This window comes from Ochlerotatus camptorhynchus, unplaced genomic scaffold, assembly GCF_037179485.1.
Source record: "Ochlerotatus camptorhynchus isolate MF236.1 unplaced genomic scaffold, CSIRO-AGI_Acam_v1.1 ptg000810l, whole genome shotgun sequence".
Lineage (NCBI taxonomy): Eukaryota > Metazoa > Arthropoda > Insecta > Diptera > Culicidae > Ochlerotatus > Ochlerotatus camptorhynchus.
Window position 1 is genome coordinate 54,758 of NW_027041274.1, and position 18,090 is coordinate 72,847.

The 18,090-nt window shown below is 36.4% G+C and overlaps 1 protein-coding gene across 1 annotated transcript in view; it reads right to left on the bottom strand.

Annotated features, from left to right (window-relative positions):
* ss (spineless) overlaps positions 1–18,090 on the bottom strand; it is a 120,746-nt gene that overhangs the window by 35,023 nt on the left and 67,633 nt on the right. The window contains exon 4 of the mRNA XM_065238519.1: positions 6,022–6,111. Coding sequence (XP_065094591.1) covers positions 6,022–6,111 — 90 coding nt within the window. The remainder of the gene's footprint in view (positions 1–6,021; positions 6,112–18,090) is intronic.

Sequence of the window (18,090 nt, forward strand, 5' to 3'; positions counted from 1 at the left end):
AGCAAGACCACGCAGGAGGTGGCTGGGTTTGATTCCCGGTCCGGTCTAGACATTTTTCGGATTGGAGAATTTCTCGACTTCCCTGGGCATAGAATATGATTGTACTTGACACACAATTATATTAATGCATAAATGGTACAGGCATCGAAAGCTCTCAATTAATAACTGAGAAAGTGCATCTAGAACACTAAGTTGAGAGCACGCAATAAGCTTGAAATGCGAAGACGAAGAAGAGTATCAGAATTAGCATAAGACTTATAATTGTTCTGATTGGACTAATAAACATCAAATATTGGATATAAAAATTACCGAAATAACCGAGGGGTGCGACGCATCTAAATCTCGATTTTAAATGGTCGAAAAATCTCACACTAGCGAATCAATCTACGAAAAATCTTTTTTCATATTTTGCATCTAATCAATCGTGTTTCTATCTATTAAGCGTGAGTGCATCTCACAACAGCAAAGCAAAAAATTCCTGTATCTTAGATAGAGTTGCCCCCCTCGGAAATAACCGGTTATCATGAAAATGTCGAAATAACCTTTAAACCGCCGAAACACCAGAAATGCTCTCACAATCAACCAAACCAGCCTATGATTACGTTAATGACTTTTAGAACTAAAATCGCCTAAAATAGCTTAAAACGCCAAAATGTCTATGAAATTCCTAAAACAACTTTTATAATCTCTTGAAAAACGACAGCTGTCATAAAATTGTCAAAATGTTTCTAAAAATGTCAAAACTGTCAATTATCTGACTTTCTAAACTGGCTTTAAAATGCTAAAATGACCTAGTAAAAGTATAAATTGCATACTAAGTTAGGGTGGAGCTTATCGGGGACATGTTTTCCCATGAGAAAAATTATTATTGGGGTTTATTAAGTAACATATAAAAAATTGAGCTTTTTTCGTTGACATTTAGAGGTCTTAGTCCAAAATATCGAACGATGAGCTTTTTTAAATAAAACATATGCTCCTATGAACACGTGGTTTTCTGATCCAAAATTTTTTGGTCATTTAACGATATCTTCACCCGTTCTTGAGACACTAAATATGGCATAGCGATGAACTTACGCTTACATATTGATATATCGAAATCAGTTTAATTGTTGATATGTTACATAAAACATGTTCCCGAACGATTTTTAAAAATAAACCCCACCCTAATACTAGGCTATACCTTTTTCAGCTATTTTCTCTGGCTGACATTCAACCAGAAAATTTACATTTAACTCCAGGAATGTTCCAAACAATCTTCAAAGTTGCATTTATTATCAAATGTTAAATTCAGTCCTCTATATCCGTGATACACGAGGCTCAATCCCTTGTAGACTACTCAAAATTATTATGTTTCAAACTACTACTACCTATAAAATCAAATATCATCATCACCATCGTGGCGACAAAATATGTTTTGCAGTGCTACAATAATTTTTAAAAAGTCGTTATGACAACTATCCATACAAAATAATCCGTTAGAGATAACTTCGTCAAGATACATAATTTTTCAATTCATAAAAAAAACACTGGATAACTGTTCAAAATACTGCTGGTGGTGTTGTTGCACGTTTAATGTGTCTAGGCAGCGAATTGAAAACATTTATTCTTTTAAAATACAATGAATTCTGTGTCAAGAAATGTGGTGTTCTTCTATCTATGACAATCATTTCCTCTTTCAATTCGATCACACAAATATCTAGGCAGCAAACAGTTAACTATTAAAAAAAAATGTTAATGCAGAAATTGTACCTTACTGACTGTTATTATCAGCAGGTTTGGATAAAGATTTTTAATTGATTGGAAACGTTTAGCTTTTGATACGTGTTGTTTAAAACGAAGTTACAAGACCCGTTTAGATTTATGGTTTTTCTTGAAATTTGCACTTATGTATGCAACATCTATATAGCAATTTTCCGTAACATTATATCATTTTTTCACTTGTTTCAGAAGACCAGTCTCCTAAAACTTAATAGTAAACTTAACTTAAAACTTGGAAGTAAATAAAAAGTTTCTAAAGTATTAAACAATCACATATCGACTGTTGCAAGTCACCCCACAGAATAACACATAGAAGAAAAGTTAATTTTTCAAGTACATTCAGATTTGTTTTTAAATATTGTTATGCTAAATAGTATTTACCATTAGATACTGGAATCGTGGATAGAATCGGAATTTGAGGATGTATTCCTATTATTTCGCTGCGACTTACGATTTTCTATGTGGCAAGACACACTGATTATGTCACAAAAAAAAAATATATTATGTTTTTCATTTGTTTAGTTGTCATACACAATAAGCAGAGTGTAGGCAACAAAGGCTCAAGCGTGTTGCAAGTCACCCCGTTTGACGGTATGTAAAACAATGGAAAAAAGTAGAAGAGTCCGTGTCTAGGGGCACGAACGGAAGCTTGACGTAGGACCGCTAGTGAACGTAACAAATATGTTGATCATTTAGTTCTTAACTCTTTCCGTTTTTGAATTGGTGACCCTGAAAAGGGCCGGTTGTATTTCAAATGGGGTCCACACCAGTGCAAGTCGATGCCAACCGGATTCCGGCGGCCTAGTCATGCTGCCTATTGCGGAAAGTCTTTCCTCCGGTCGATATGGGTGTTTTCGTCGTCGTCTGGTCGTCTTTGTATTGGTGCGATGGGCGCTGTTCCACTCATACGTCGTGTCCGATGCTTATCCGAAAGCAAATGACGGAGAAACGATATAGCAAGCGTTTTTATTATCGCTGCTTTTCTCCTTCCTTGCTTTCATTAGTAAAATGGTGAGCGGTCAACCGAGCATTGAGCTCGCTTATGTGAGCATGTGCAATATGTCGTGTGTTCGATTTGCGCTCTACAGTTGCGTCCGTGTTTGGGATTTTTCGTTACATGTCTGAATTTTGATTTTTTTTTTAATGTGGCCCCCAGTATAGAAATGAAAGCAGTAGTCTTACGTCAAAAAATTCTATCTCGCCTTTAGGTGTATTAATCATCGAGATGAAAACATAAAAACAAGTGCATTAGCATATTGATATTGCCAGTTTGACTGAAAACCGATGCAAGCAAACTTTTGACTGGCAGCATTTCTCCCATGAGCAAGTGTAACTTCACATCGGAACTCACTCGTGACTACAGATTGCGACGGCAATACCAAAACTTCTTCGAAGCCATCATCGCACTAAAATGACACTAAGGATTAAGTGCATGAAAATGGTATTTTACACCACCGTGCGGCATCGATCCCGTAAGATAAGTGAGCCAGTTATGAAATATGCACCAGATATAGCACAACCCCATGTACTCAATGGCACTAGATTTTTGCCCTAACTGATGCACTTCTCCATAGTTTAGCAATGTTCGGATAAAGACGGATTAATCTACTTCATGGGTTTTTTGTCCACCAAAAGATAATTTGGGTACTTACATTCCTAAATCGGTTGATTTGAAAATATTCTCACGGAGAAAATATTTGCTGCATTTTTACATAGGGAGGTTTTATCTTTGTGCCGTCCCTTACTATTTTTTATGGGAAATGATGACAAAATTGAATATAGTATTTCTGTCCATGGACTTTGTTCCGTGTAAGATGAGTAAATGTTTGCAATGGATTCTAATCATTGAGCGCATTAACGAGTTAGAGGATCTTCATTATTGCTCAGTTGCCAAAGTCAGTGGCTTTACATGAATTTAATGAAATTTATTAATAAATCATGCCTTTGAAAGAAGCACACATCAGTAGGTTGCATTTGAGAAAACAAAAAAACTGACTCTGCACATGTACAAATGAAGCATCATCGGTTATCGTCGATAAAGGCTAAAACAGCATCATTCCAACATCGCTCGTAACAAATTGACTGCTTAAATTGAATGTTTCTGCACCGGTGTTTGCTGCGAATCCATGTTTTGGATCGCGTTATTCGGCAACGAGCACTCCCTGCCGAGTTTTTATCATGTATGTGGTGCAAGGCAGAATATTATTTATGCGACCACGTGATCTTGTTAGTCCTTTTGAATCATGCAGATTTCAAAAATAAGAAATATGTGCTGATAGCGCAGTTCATCGGAGTAATAAAATAGTTGAGGATAATTAAAATGAAATTGAAAACTTCATACTTCACGATAATTTAATGGAATTGGATGGATTATATTTCGCTGGTATAGGAAAATAGGAACAAGCTGATTCTAATCTGAGTGTAGTGGTAAGCCCGAGATTGAAGCATATGCCGAATGTAGATCTGAAACCCCTTTGTTGAACATTTTAGAGCAAGAATCATTATGATATCCTAATTTGGGTGTTTCATACACAGTTCGAAATAGTATGTAGAGTAAATTTCTGTTCAATATGATGCACATAAGTGGAGCGTCACACATTATATGGGTCATTTCAGCTCAAGTGGGTACACCACCTGTGGTCGATGTCACCGATTTGAGCCAAACTTGGCCAAAACACTTATTTTGGCATTCTGAACAAACGCCTTTTTTGATTTTGCTTTGAAGTGCCTAGATCCATCTAGACGTCAATTTAAAGGTTTTTTAATGTAGATTCACATAGATCTACCCACATTTTGTTTTTGTTATAGTAACTACAGTAAACAGACTGATTACCGGCAGGTATCGAAATTATCAAAAAATTGTCTATTTTCACCATGGGCGGGATTTTTTATTTCTTAATATTTTGGGCTCAAATTTTCACCACACTTTTAAAAACTCTTGTCCAAGGGCAAATGATTTGGACAAATAGTTTTTGAGATATGATCAGATGAGTGGGTGGTAGCTGGTGGAAAATCAATGCTATTTAATTTATTTTTTATTTTTTCTTGAATTCCTTCACGCCGATGGAGCTCATTATATGAAATCTTAACTAGCTCATTTCTTCACTTCTGTCCATAATTTAATTACGAAAAATACGTTCCTATGGGATACAGTCAAAACGTTGTGCTTCAGAAGTCAGATGAAATCAGATAGATTAGCAGGTACATATAGAAAATTTCAGTTGTGGATGACAGCTGCTACTTGAATAATAGTTATAAGTTAAGTTTATATAAGTTTTCATTATAAATCGTGTAATGTTATGATACATTTAATGAAATGTTGCGAATATTATATACAAAAGTCCATACTTGTAAACAATATTACTTACAAGTTGCTCATTTGCGTTTACGTGGATGAATATTTACATCACAATTAAAATCCAGAATTGTTTTCTGTGTACGTATAGATCGAATATTTTATTTTATCGTACACTTTTGAGGTATTTATTGATTTATATGTAGGGTAAGATGGGTCAGTTAGCACTTTTTTCCTTTGATTTGTTTTCCGTCGATCTGTTTTCCGTACTAATTACCAGTGGTACCGACGCCAGGGAGGCAGCTCCCACACCTGGACCCTACCTATCGACCCGTCAACTCATGGACCGAGGACCACCGGCTTACTTTCTTTCAGAGATGTTATCCCAAGTAACATTGCAGGTTTTATCGAGGTTTTATAGCATTCTACAAGTCTAAATCATGGTCTACACAACCCTCATAAAACCAAAATTGTTACTTGGGATGCCGCATTATTAGTACAATTATTAATTTATTTGGTTGTCAAAATCGTCAGATTCCATGCAGCCGCTATAATAGTCTACTTTTTCAAACCAGCATTGAGGCTACATTGAGCCTGTTGATGTTGACAGTCAAAAACATGAGTAAATAAAGTAGATGACTCGTCTTGCCCGGTGACCCATCTTGCTCCACCTTACCCACGTAGATAATTTTTTAAAATGTATAATTATATAAATTATACATTAAATGAGAGCAAAACTCAATTTTAACAAGACGTTTGGTTGCTGAGTCTCGGAAAATGCTTTGCTGAATCTCAACAAACAAACGTCATGTTTGCTGAGATCTCAAAAAAAATTGCATCTCAGTTAAAATTAGCGAACTGTCGAAAAAAACTAAGCGTGTACACACTTTTCACTAAATAATAATCAATTATAGTTTGATTATTGTTTAATTTTTAGCTTTAAGGATTAAATATACAAAGTGACTCACCTGATGGAATCCCAAATAGCTTTCAATGGTGTGCGTAGCGAAGAATACTTCACCTTCACAAGTTAAGATGATAATGAAACCGTTCAATGCCTAAAAAACAAATTGCAGTTAGTTATTGCATATCTTTGTTATACATCTCATCTCCACGACAAAACTTAAATAATTTTCTGCTTTAAAACGAAGCACGTAATATTACCATGCAAATTGTTAAATTTTAACCAAAAACATTTAAGCTTTTCCTGTTAAATTTTGCGTAACCTTTTCTACCTATCAAAATTGATACTACAGTATCGACAGCTTTAAACCTCTAATCGATCAAATTATGAATTCTAATAAATTATGATTTTGTAAAAGTTTTGCATAGGTACATTCTTATTTTTATGCTATTCAAAAATGCATTGAGGGTTTTCAGAAAATTATGATCAACCTTTACAAAACAAAACTAGAATTAATTCCTGATCTGTTTCATCAAAATCGGCCAACAACCGAGGTAATTGGAACAATACAATTATATTCAGGAGAAAGAGGTACGTATAAATTAAACAAAATAAACTAGAAAGCTAAATTTTTGTGGCATCTTTGGTATGTTAGATACCACGAACAGTAAAGGCCCACGTTGTTTTTTTTTTTTTTTCATTTGTGGCAATTCTGTCAGTTCGATAATATATTTGGCTGTCAGTTTGCCGCAACGTCTCACCAACGGGTGCAATGTGCGCGGGCTTAAATCTGTTAAAAAAAGCGAAAAAAAAAATGTTTCAATGAAATGCCACGATTTCTTCACAACCCGAGCAGGAAATAATATCTCGATACCTTTAATTGGTATGGATGAGCCTGACATAAGAGGTAAAATACAAAAAAAAAATGTTCCCACAATACCATTCCACCATACCACCCAGGTATTCTTTTGGTATCCAAATATCAATTTTTGGTATTTACAATTATTTAGCATGTAATTTTTTGGTATTATTCTTTGGTATTTTACCTCTTATGTCATGCTGATCAATACCAAATTTAGGTAACAGATCAGAATTAGGTATTCATTAGTTATTTTCTCTTGATCGGGAACCGGGTAAATTCTAAACAACTCTACACACTTAAAAATCAATTTTTAAATTTAGGTGTTCTGAGACGAGCGTATACGAGCGCTTATTTTGACATAAAACTGAGTCGTAATATACGCGAAATTCAGCTCAATCAAACGTACTTTCGAACTTCTCAGTCTCGGAGAAATTAATTTTACATGGCATGTTTGTTTACGTCTCATCCATTATGTCAAAGATGGATTCTGTCACGTGTAAGATTGAGCATTTTTTTTTTATTATTATAGTCACTTTACCGCTCTTGGGTCATTCGTGACTTGTCCGGGGGTGAGATTTGAACTCGTGACTTTGGCGTGAGAGGTATGGATGCTAACCACTACGCCGGGGTCGCCCCCTAAGATTAGGTATTTCAAAGTGTGTAGACTAGCTTCCCAAGCCTCAGTTGCTATTTTTGGATGTATTCCAGCCACCGTGCATTTCGGATATACTCAGGGAAGTGACCAAAGTCTGTCCTGAACCAAAACTCAAATGCGACACAACAACCCACATGAGAACTCAATATCATGTATGGCTGCCAAGCAAAGCTGGAGATCAAATTGAAATCAAAATTTGCTGTTATGTTCTAACTTTTTTTACGGTTATTAGTCAATGGTCGAAAGTCTTTTTAAAAAAGAAACCTAACCTTAGCTGGATTAACTGTTAACACAGCAAAACTGAGAGCATAATTTTACATTGTTGAATAAAACAGATCCTGCTTTCAATGACTTCAGTTTGATTACCGATGTTGAATTAATAATATTTAACTGAATACTGGCTTGGCGTAAATGCTTACCATCACGCAGAAAGATTTGAGTTCAACTTCAGACAAGTCTTTAATGACCTATAATGTGTTAAACAAAACAAACAAACAAGCAATAGTCGTTCGCAGTCCGCATCGTGCTCTCTTGCCGTGCGGATCTATTTGCTTTTTGCTGAAGGAAGTGTTACTACTACCTAAAGCTACAACAAATTTAAACAGCACTTTTCAGTGCTCAACCTGTAAAAATTTTCTACCTTGTTCAACTCTTATTCCTCTTCGATCCTTGTTTGGACCCTACCCGAGGTAATCCTTCTTGGATATCGATTTGGAAAATTCCTCTTCGATCCTTCAGATTCTTATAGTAATCTGCTTGGAAGTCGATTTGGATAAAAATTTACTGCCGCCATGGCGCCTAAACGCAAAAGAAAGGGGCAAACTCTTGACCCCCCTTCTGATGAAATTAATTTGAGTAATCAATTTGATTTGCTCACGGATGATGAGAATGATCCATTATCCAAGAAAAATTCTAGTAAACTTTCCCGGCTTAATGCCAAGAAGGAAAAGATTCCCCCTATTGTGATAACCACTACCGATTTCCATGCTCTTCGCATGGAACTTTTGAATTTCGTGAAAGTTAAGTTTTCACTACAAATTGGACGTCGGGGTGAATGCCGTGTATTGGCTGAAACCTTGGACGGATTTAAATGTCTTCTCAAGTATCTTACTGAGAAGAAGCACAAATTTTTTACTTACGACACCAAAACTGAACGTGTGTTCAAGGTTGTCATGAAAGGACTGCCCAGTGGTGAATCCCTGGATCAGATCAAAGATGAACTGGCAAAATTACTTGGAGTTGTGCCACTCCAAGTAATCAAAATGAAAATGAAATCCCGTCCTGGCGATTCGCGCAACGGGATTTCTAATGATTTTTATTTAGTTCACTTCAAGTCTAGTGAACTAAACAACCTTAAGGCCTTAGAAAAAGCTAGCCTTATGCTCCATGTCCGAGTGAAGTGGGAACACTTCAGGAAGACTGGAGGAAATTTCCAAAACCTCACCCAGTGCCGTAAGTGCCAGGGATGGGGTCACGGAACTAAAAATTGCTACATGCCAGCTAAATGCATGAATTGTGGTGATTCCTCTCACGCAAAGGACGACTGTCCTGTGAAAGAAGATCCTAAGAAATTTAAATGTTCAAATTGTGGTGAAAACCACAAATCCAATTTTTGGGAATGTAAGACTCGCAAAGCGATCCTACAATCTCGTTCTAACCGTCATGTAGGAAACGCTCCACGTTTCCGACCAGGTACAAATTCATCTGCTGTTAACAACGGTCAGCGAGGAACAAATTCTACATTCGTACCCGTAGGTACAAATATCTTCCCTGCTTCAAATGTTTCATCTGTACCTACTCCCCTCGCTGCTAACAATGTTCAGCGAGTTAATGGAGCTACCTATGCTGCTATTGCAGCGGGTAGAAATCAAAATACTAACCAACGTTCTAACGGAAATTTTGACAATTTTGACTTAGGAAGCATTACTGCCCCCAAAATGGAATTTTTACAGAATTCATTAATTGACATGATTTCTGATATGCTTAAATCTAACTCCATGTTTGATGCTATTCAAACTGGAGTAAAATTTGCAAATAATATTGTCATGACTTTAAAATTCAGTAATGGATTTTAAAGCATTAAATATTGTAAATTGGAATGCTCGATCTCTTAAAGATAATGAAGACGAGCTATTTAACTTTTTGCGAGTTCATAACGTGCATATTGCCGTTATAACTGAAACGTTCCTTAAACCTGACCATAAGGTTAAGAAGGACGCAAATTACTTGATTTATAGAAATGATCGTCTTGATGGACCCTGTGGTGGCGTTGCCATCATTATTCATAGACGAATCAAACATAAAATTCTTTCTTCATTTGAAACCAAAGTTTTTGAAACTTTGGGAGTTTCTGTTGAAACAAAATTTGGACAACTTACGTTTATAGCTGCCTATTTGCCATTCCAATGCGTAGGCCAGAAAAAGAATTTTCTCAAGGGTGACCTCCAGAAACTTACCCGTCATAGGTCTAAATTCTTCATTATTGGTGATTTTAATTCAAAACACCGCTCATGGAATAATGCTCAAAGCAATTCCAATGGTAATATTCTGTTTGATGATTGTTCTGCAGGTTATTACACTATTCAATATCCAAACAGCCCAACATGCTTTTCTTCTGCAAGAAATCCCTCCACTATTGATTTGGTCTTAACTGATTCATGTCAACTTTGTAGCCAATTGGTTACCCATGCTGACTTCGGTTCTGATCACCTTCCAGTAACTTTTGAAATATCCCAAGAAATAATTTGTAATCCCAACAGCTCTACTTTCAATTACCATAGAGCTGATTGGGAGCAGTATCGAACATTTATGGAATATAACTTCGATCCAACCATTCCTTTGCAAACCAAAGATGAAATTAATTATGCTCTTGAATCTCTGACTACTTCTATAGTTGAAGCAAGAGCTGTCTCAGTACCAAAATGCGAGGTTAAATTCGATTCAATTATAATAGACGATGATCTTCAGCTCTTGATCCGTCTTAAAAATGTCCGTAGAAGACAATATCAAAGAACACGCGATCCTGCCATGAAAGTTATCTGGCGGGATTTGCAAAAACAAATTAAAAAGCGATTCTCTGTCCTGAGGAACAAAACTTTTGAAAATAATATTTCTAAATTAGACCCGAGTTCCAAACCCTTTTGGAAACTCACAAAAATTTTGAAAAAACCTCAAAAGCCTATTCCAGCGCTTAAAGAAGGTGGTAAAATTTTGATCACAAATTTGGAAAAAGCTCAGAAACTTGCTAAGCAATTCGAGAGTTCCCATAATTTCAGTTTGGGTCTTACTAGTCCTATTGAGAATCAGGTTGCTCGGGATTTTCTGAATATTTTCTCTCGGGAAAATATTTTTGATGATTCCTGGGGGACTGATTTGGACGAAGTAAGGTCTATAACTAAAAATTTTCAAAATATGAAAGCTCCAGGTGATGATGGAATTTTCTATATCCTCATCAAAAAACTCCCAGAGAGTACCTTGTCTTTCTTGGTAAAATTATTTAACAGATGTTTCCATTTGGCATACTTTCCTGATAAATGGAAAAATGCAAAAGTTGTTCCAATTTTGAAGCCGGATAAAAATCCAGCTGAAGCTTCTAGCTACCGTCCAATAAGTTTGCTTTCTTCAATAAGTAAACTTTTTGAAAAGATAATTTTGAATAGAATGATGCTTCACATCAATACAAACTCAATTTTTGCAAATGAGCAGTTTGGATTTCGTAATGGGCATTCAACTACTCATCAACTCTTGAGAGTTACCAATTTAATTCGTTCAAACAAATCTGAAGGCCACTCAACTGGAGTTGCTCTTCTAGACATAGAAAAAGCATTCGACAGTGTTTGGCATGAAGGTTTGATTGCTAAATTGAAAAAGTTTAATTTTCCACTTTATATTATGAAATTAGTTCAAAATTATTTAACTGACAGAACTCTTCAAGTAAATTATCAAAATTCCAAATCTAATCGACTACCTGTTAGGGCAGGAGTTCCTCAGGGTAGCATTCTTGGGCCTATATTGTATAACATTTTCACTTCGGACCTCCCTGATTTGCCTCAGGGTTGCCACAAATCTTTGTTCGCTGATGACACAGGCATTTCCGCTAAAGGAAGAAGTCTTCGTGTTATTTGCAGCAGACTGCAGAAAAGTTTAGATATTTTCTCTTCTTATTTACAAAAATGGAAGATTTCTCCCAACGCTTCCAAAACTCAACTTATAATATTTCCACATAAGCCTAGAGCTTCGTTTTTGAAACCTAGTAGTAGTCACATAGTCACTATGAACGGAGTTCCAATTTCCTGGTCAAACCAAGTGAAATATCTTGGATTAATACTTGACCAAAAATTAACTTTTAAAGATCACATTGAGGGCATTCAAGCCAAATGTAACAAATATATTAAATGTTTGTATCCTCTTATAAACAGGAAATCCAAACTTTGCCTGACGAATAAACTTCTAATATTTAAACAAGTTTTTAGACCGGCCATGCTTTACGCTGTGCCAATATGGTCTAGTTGCTGCACTACCAGGAAAAAAGCACTTCAAAGGATTCAGAACAAAATTCTGAAAATGATTTTGAAGTTGCCTCCCTGGTACAGTACAACCGAAGTACATAGAATTTCGAATGTTGAGACTTTAGCACAAATGTCCAACAAAATAATTAATAATTTCAGGCAAAAATCGTTGCAATCCTCAATTGCAACGATTAATTCCCTTTATACTTAGATAAGATTTAGTTTTAGTTTTTAGTTTAAAGATATCAATTGTTATACTGACATGCAGGTTAAAAAACCTGTTTAAAATACTGAATTGCCAAGACATGAACAATGTAAAAACACTTAGATATATATCATAACAATTAAGGCTGGTACGTTACTGCAGTAACTGGAGCACCTAGGTTAAAATGAAATGTAATTTATTTTGAATTTGGAACAAATAAAGAGTTAAAAAAAAAAAAAAAAAAAAAAAAAGCAATAGTCGTTAGTTCAACGACAGGTAAAATTAAATTAAATTTTCAACAAGTCGTTAACAGCAAAACTTGATGTTAACTTGCATTCATTTTGAAAACATAATGAAAGCTTAATTTGATACGACCTATTTCGCGACAATTGAAATCAAAATTAGTTTTCATTATGATAAAAACAGTAAACTTTAATATCGATTTGCTTTCATTTTGGTAATTGACTTTCCTCCGGTAAGACCACATTGGTCACACCCGGACATGTTTCGGATTTCCCCGGGGAAGTAGCCAGTTTCTGATTTGAGTCAACGCTCTTAATACGACACATAAAATCAGATGATAATTCGAAAACATGTTCAAAAGTAGTTATATTGAGTGCCCAGGCCACATTGCCTACACTCGAACATGTTCCAGGTGCCCTTGAAGATGTGACCAGTTTCTAATTTTGGTCAAAACCCTTAATGTTATACATCAAATCACATGACAATTTAAAACCAAGATCATTGATAGTCATATTGAGTACCTAGGACCAGGGTTGCTTCCACTCAGTTGCTATAAAAATGTTTTTCAGAATTATTATATCATTTCATGTTATAATGATAATTAGTGCTTTTAAGTTACAAGAAGAGGTCGTAAAGTATGTGTTTGACGTATAAAACCTGTCAATATTGCTTTCAGTGCGTCACAATCAGCGATTTTACGATTCGTGAGCGCTCACTCTGAGTGAACGTTCACGAATCATAGAATCGCTGATTGTCACGCTCTGAAAGCGAAATTGACTGGTTTTATACGACAAACACATACTTCACGACCTTTTCTTGTAACTTACAAGTACTAATTATCATTATAACATCGAATGATGTCATAATTCCGAAAAAACATTTTTTATTATACGTGTGAGTAGAAGCAATCATGCACAGGACAACATTGGACAACGATGGAATATTCCGAGTCAAATCACAACCACCTTGACAAAAGACAAAATATGAAGTATGCCTCCAAGTCCACAGGCAAAAATGTGCGTCCCTCTTGTTGCTCATAAACTGACTGCGGCTGTGGAATAGTTCTAGCGACGTTTTCATCACTACCTAAAGCCCCACGTTGCGAGAGCATTTCCAGTCGATGGTGTGTTATAATGCAGTTCTTCTTTACCCAACTATTGTGTTGCTCCTCTCGTCATGACCAACGTGATCATCTCAGAGAAAAAGCAGTAGGGTGGTTGTTGCGTGCTGTACCATCATCAGCATTGTTGACGGCTACTCCCACCTTGAGTTGTTACATTCAAAGTGTTTTTATGTTACTTCATACGCGAAGTTAACGATTTTCAGAGTTGGTTGGAAATGCTTACATGAAGCTTTAGTGTGATGATTTATTAGCTAGAGAATGATCTTTAGAAGAGGGTAGGTGGATAGTTCCGTTAGAGTACGGGACGCACATTTTTGCCTGTGGACTTGGAGACATACTTCAAGTCCCCGCGTACATCGTACGGGTTAGGCAAAAATGTGCGTCTATCTTGAAAAACTGTCGCATTAATGGCCCTTCGCTCATTTTCAACTTCTATTCAATTTTCATACTGCCGTACTCTAACGGAACTATCCACCTACCCTCTTCTAAGGATCATTCTCTAGCTAATAAATCATCACACTAAAGTTTCATGTAAGCATTTCAAACCAACTCAGCAATTCAAACTTTAACGGCTGCTTACGAGTTCTATTTCATCACATACCGGGAACGAAAAGTTGAGGCCTATTCTGCGCCGCGAATGAGGTGAGGTGACTCGCTGTCACTAGTGAGGTGACAATAGTCATCGCGAGAGAGGTGACTCTCCATTTGATTTGTATTTGCAGTGACTTTTGTCACCTCACTAATGACAGCGAGTCACTCGCGGCGCAGAATATGAAGGGTTGTGTAAGGAAGTTAGAACAAAAAATATCGTGTAACAAACGATCTCTCTCTCGGTGGGGAGTTAAAGTGGGAGTGATATTGATTTCTCTTAATCTCAAACAAGATAGTTCACTCGGGAAATAACGCTTTTGCAAAATTCGCATCGCTAAGTTCCCTAACGAAAACATCTAGCATGCGATAATGAACTTTTGGCAATATTTCCAACACTGGTCGTCAAACCCCCTACATGCAGTGTAAATTAGAAATACTCAGACGATTTCTAGTTTGAATCCAAAATGTTTTTGATTTTTACGTTCTGGTACCTATGAAATTTGACGTCCGGAGGCATATTCTGATTCAATGACAGGTTGTTTCGATATTCCATCAACATGATTTTTTTTTAATATGCCTCAGCAATAGCCCCTGGAAATTGGTGGAACATATTCAACTATCAATTTATCGTATTTTGTCATTTTGTCTGTACTTTCTTGAACTGCTGCCAAAACTTACCGTAACAATAACAAGCTTGTTGGCCATTTTTATAGGAACCACATATTCGTTTTTTCAGCATTTGGACAACTAGAACCAAAGTTAGAGGTATACAAGTGAAATTTAAAATGCTTCCATATTAATTCCCATACAAATTTCAAACAATTTGCGTGATCTCTAAACCTTCATCAATCTTTTCCATTTTTTGCACATACTCATATTCTGGGGTTATGAGAACCAGATCGGTAGTCGATCAGTGCAGAAGTGTTTTAAGTTTCTCCTCCCATCCGCACGTATTTTTCTTCATCTATTCTGCAGTGAGGTTGATTGCGATATACGCAGGAGGCGCATACAATGATGAAGGCCTTGGTACGGCCTATTGTGCATGCTAGTGTGATACTTTTTTATAACAATAGAAACCGCAATCAAGATTATTCTTGTAGTGTCAAAATTTGCACCTTTTGGTTAATTTATATTTGACCTTGATAAGCGTGGAGTGCGATTTTTTGTGCGTACGATTAGAACAAAAGGATAAGCTAGAAGAGCGTTATCAGTGATTGCGGTGGTTCAAGGAAAATTAAATAATGCATTTCCGCAAACATGACGCGGAAAAATGTTCATTTAATTTTTATTACTGATTTATCAAATGCTCTATATTGACGAATAGAGTTTCATAATCAATCACCATCCCACTAACATAACTCTTCCCTTTCTGAGACATCTATGAAGGTAGTATGGATTCCCTGCACCTTCTTAAGTAGATTATGGATTAACTTTTCCTCCCTTCCTTCCCTAAAAATCTCAATAATAAAGTCTAAAAAAAATCTCCCTTCCCCTGCGATTGTAAGGATGTGGCCAGTGCGATGCTTGTTTTATAGATTTTATTTTTGTGTGAGGAAAATCACTAATCCCAAGTGTTTTTTACCCTTCTTACAAAGAAGGGTATAGATATCACTTGAAAAACCGACTATCGATCCGAGGCCCAGAGGGCCGAGTGTCATATACCATTCGACTCAGCTCGACGAGATCGGAACATGTCTGTGTGTGTGTGTGTGTGTATGTGTGTATGTGTGTGTATGTAACGAAATGAATGCGCTCACGTTTCTCAGCAACCGCTCAACCGATTTGGACAAACTCGGCGCCAAATGATAGGTCTTGGGGTCCCATTGAACGCTATTGAACGGTTTTGGAATCAGTGAACCGGTTCCGGAGATATGGCCGGAATAAGATCCGGTGAATATGGGCCTTCACGCTGGATTTAACGGAAAACGTATCAAAACCATCATGCGACACATCAAATTACTATAGAATTCAAAAATAAGATCAATGCAAGTCGTGTTAAGTGTTCCAGACCACATTGGACACACTTGGACATGTTCCGGGTACCACGGGGAAGTTGCTTGAATATGAATTGAATTAAAACCCATTAAATCACATTAAAATACGATGATAAGGTGATTGGTAGCCTCACCAAATATACTACACCCGGATATATTCCGGGTACCCCCAGGCAATGGCGTAGCGTCACTGGATGGCACGGGGGTGGGGGGCTTGGTCACTGATAATGACAATAAAATAAATAAACTTGAATAAGTAAGAAGGGTCTGATCACAACCATAGGTGGATAAATTCGGGTTTTTTTCATACTAATCGGCGAAGGTCGAATTAAAAAACTGTTTTCGCTATTTTCCCTGGATCTGCTCTATAGTGCAGCGTGATACAGTAGCCATTATTAACGCGTTAGAAACTTCTGTTGAGCAGTTGATTGAGCATAATCATAATCATTTAATAGAAAAGTGGTTTTCAGCTGACAGTGGCTTAGAAAACTTCCTAGATGCATAGCTATCTTTTTCTCAAAGCAGATCGATATGGTGAATTATTAGATAGATATGAACAAAAAAAATGTTTTCCCTTAGTAATTTCCATATAAACTTCAAATGGTTTGTGCCAACTCAGTTTATTACCGAATGAGTTCCGATTTGGAACCGTTGGACCGAAACTTTCAAATGTTGCATCCGTCTAGTGCATACAATCTGACAAAACGACCATGGCACTTAAATTGAAAGAACCCGATCAATGCTTATTTATAAGCATAACCTTTATATCCAGTCAACCTCTTCTTTCGGCAAAAAAATAATCTGTATAAAATTTGCTACAAGCGTAGTCTATTTGAAATCGCGGCAAAAATTAGCTCTCTTTGAAGAATTGGTTGTTCTAAACAAACGAAATTAAGTTTCTTGATATAAGTCAACATCGAACATCGTCTTTGGGTACTCAAACTACAACTGTATGGTATTGAGCAACTTTATTTAGGTTATTTTTCTACCCTTTTTCAGATTTTTCATGTACGTAGCTATTGTTTCTAACAGCCTAATCTAGCATTCAAGTGGTAAGCAAGTTAAATTTTCGGGGTCATATTGAGAAAAAAATTGGCACGCCCTAGTTCACACAAATGTTTATGGTATAACATTCAAAAATGTCTTACTTGATTTTTCTACATATTGACTGATTTTTTCTTTGAATTTAAATTAGTATTTGGCCTCATTATAGGTGGATAAATTCAGGTTTTTGATTACCATGCTGTCACATTGGTTAATTGACAACATAGAAGCCTGAACCATTTTAGTATAGGTAAATTTGTGTAGCAAAGCACAATAATGATGCCATACATGCCCAGGGTTCCGGGTATCTAACACACCGCCAAGCATGGTGTAACCAATCGCCCTACGCTTGCGGCTATTGCGGGTTCAAAACTCAACATTAAATATTGCAAATATCTTATTGTTGTGAATTTCGTTCGTTTATTTATCACGAATTCATCATTTTTGCCATAGGGTGAATAGAGAAATCGTAACGTTAATACCTATCCCCACACAATAAATTGCTATCTCCAACCGTTGTATATTATAAGATCACAAAATATAATGTTTTTTTAATGGATGAGACGCGTAACCACATTCTGGGCTCTACATCCGCAGTAACAGAAGCATTCGAAACTCGTTTTCGTGTATGGCGAGAAGTTAAGATTTCATGTTAACAAATTTTATACCAGCCACTCTCACTTCCTCCTCCACGACACGGCGCTGCTGTGGTTAAAGCAGTCATTTAGGTTTATTTTGCGCTGTCACTGATGGCTGGGGAAGTCTGGTGGTTTTGATTTTATATTCTTTCCTGTCTGACTCGCTCCCTTGGAAACGAACAGACCATTTTTCAAATTAATATATCGTTACATGATGCGCATAAATAAATCGCTTTTTTATTTTCATTGAATTTATTTTGATTCCTGATA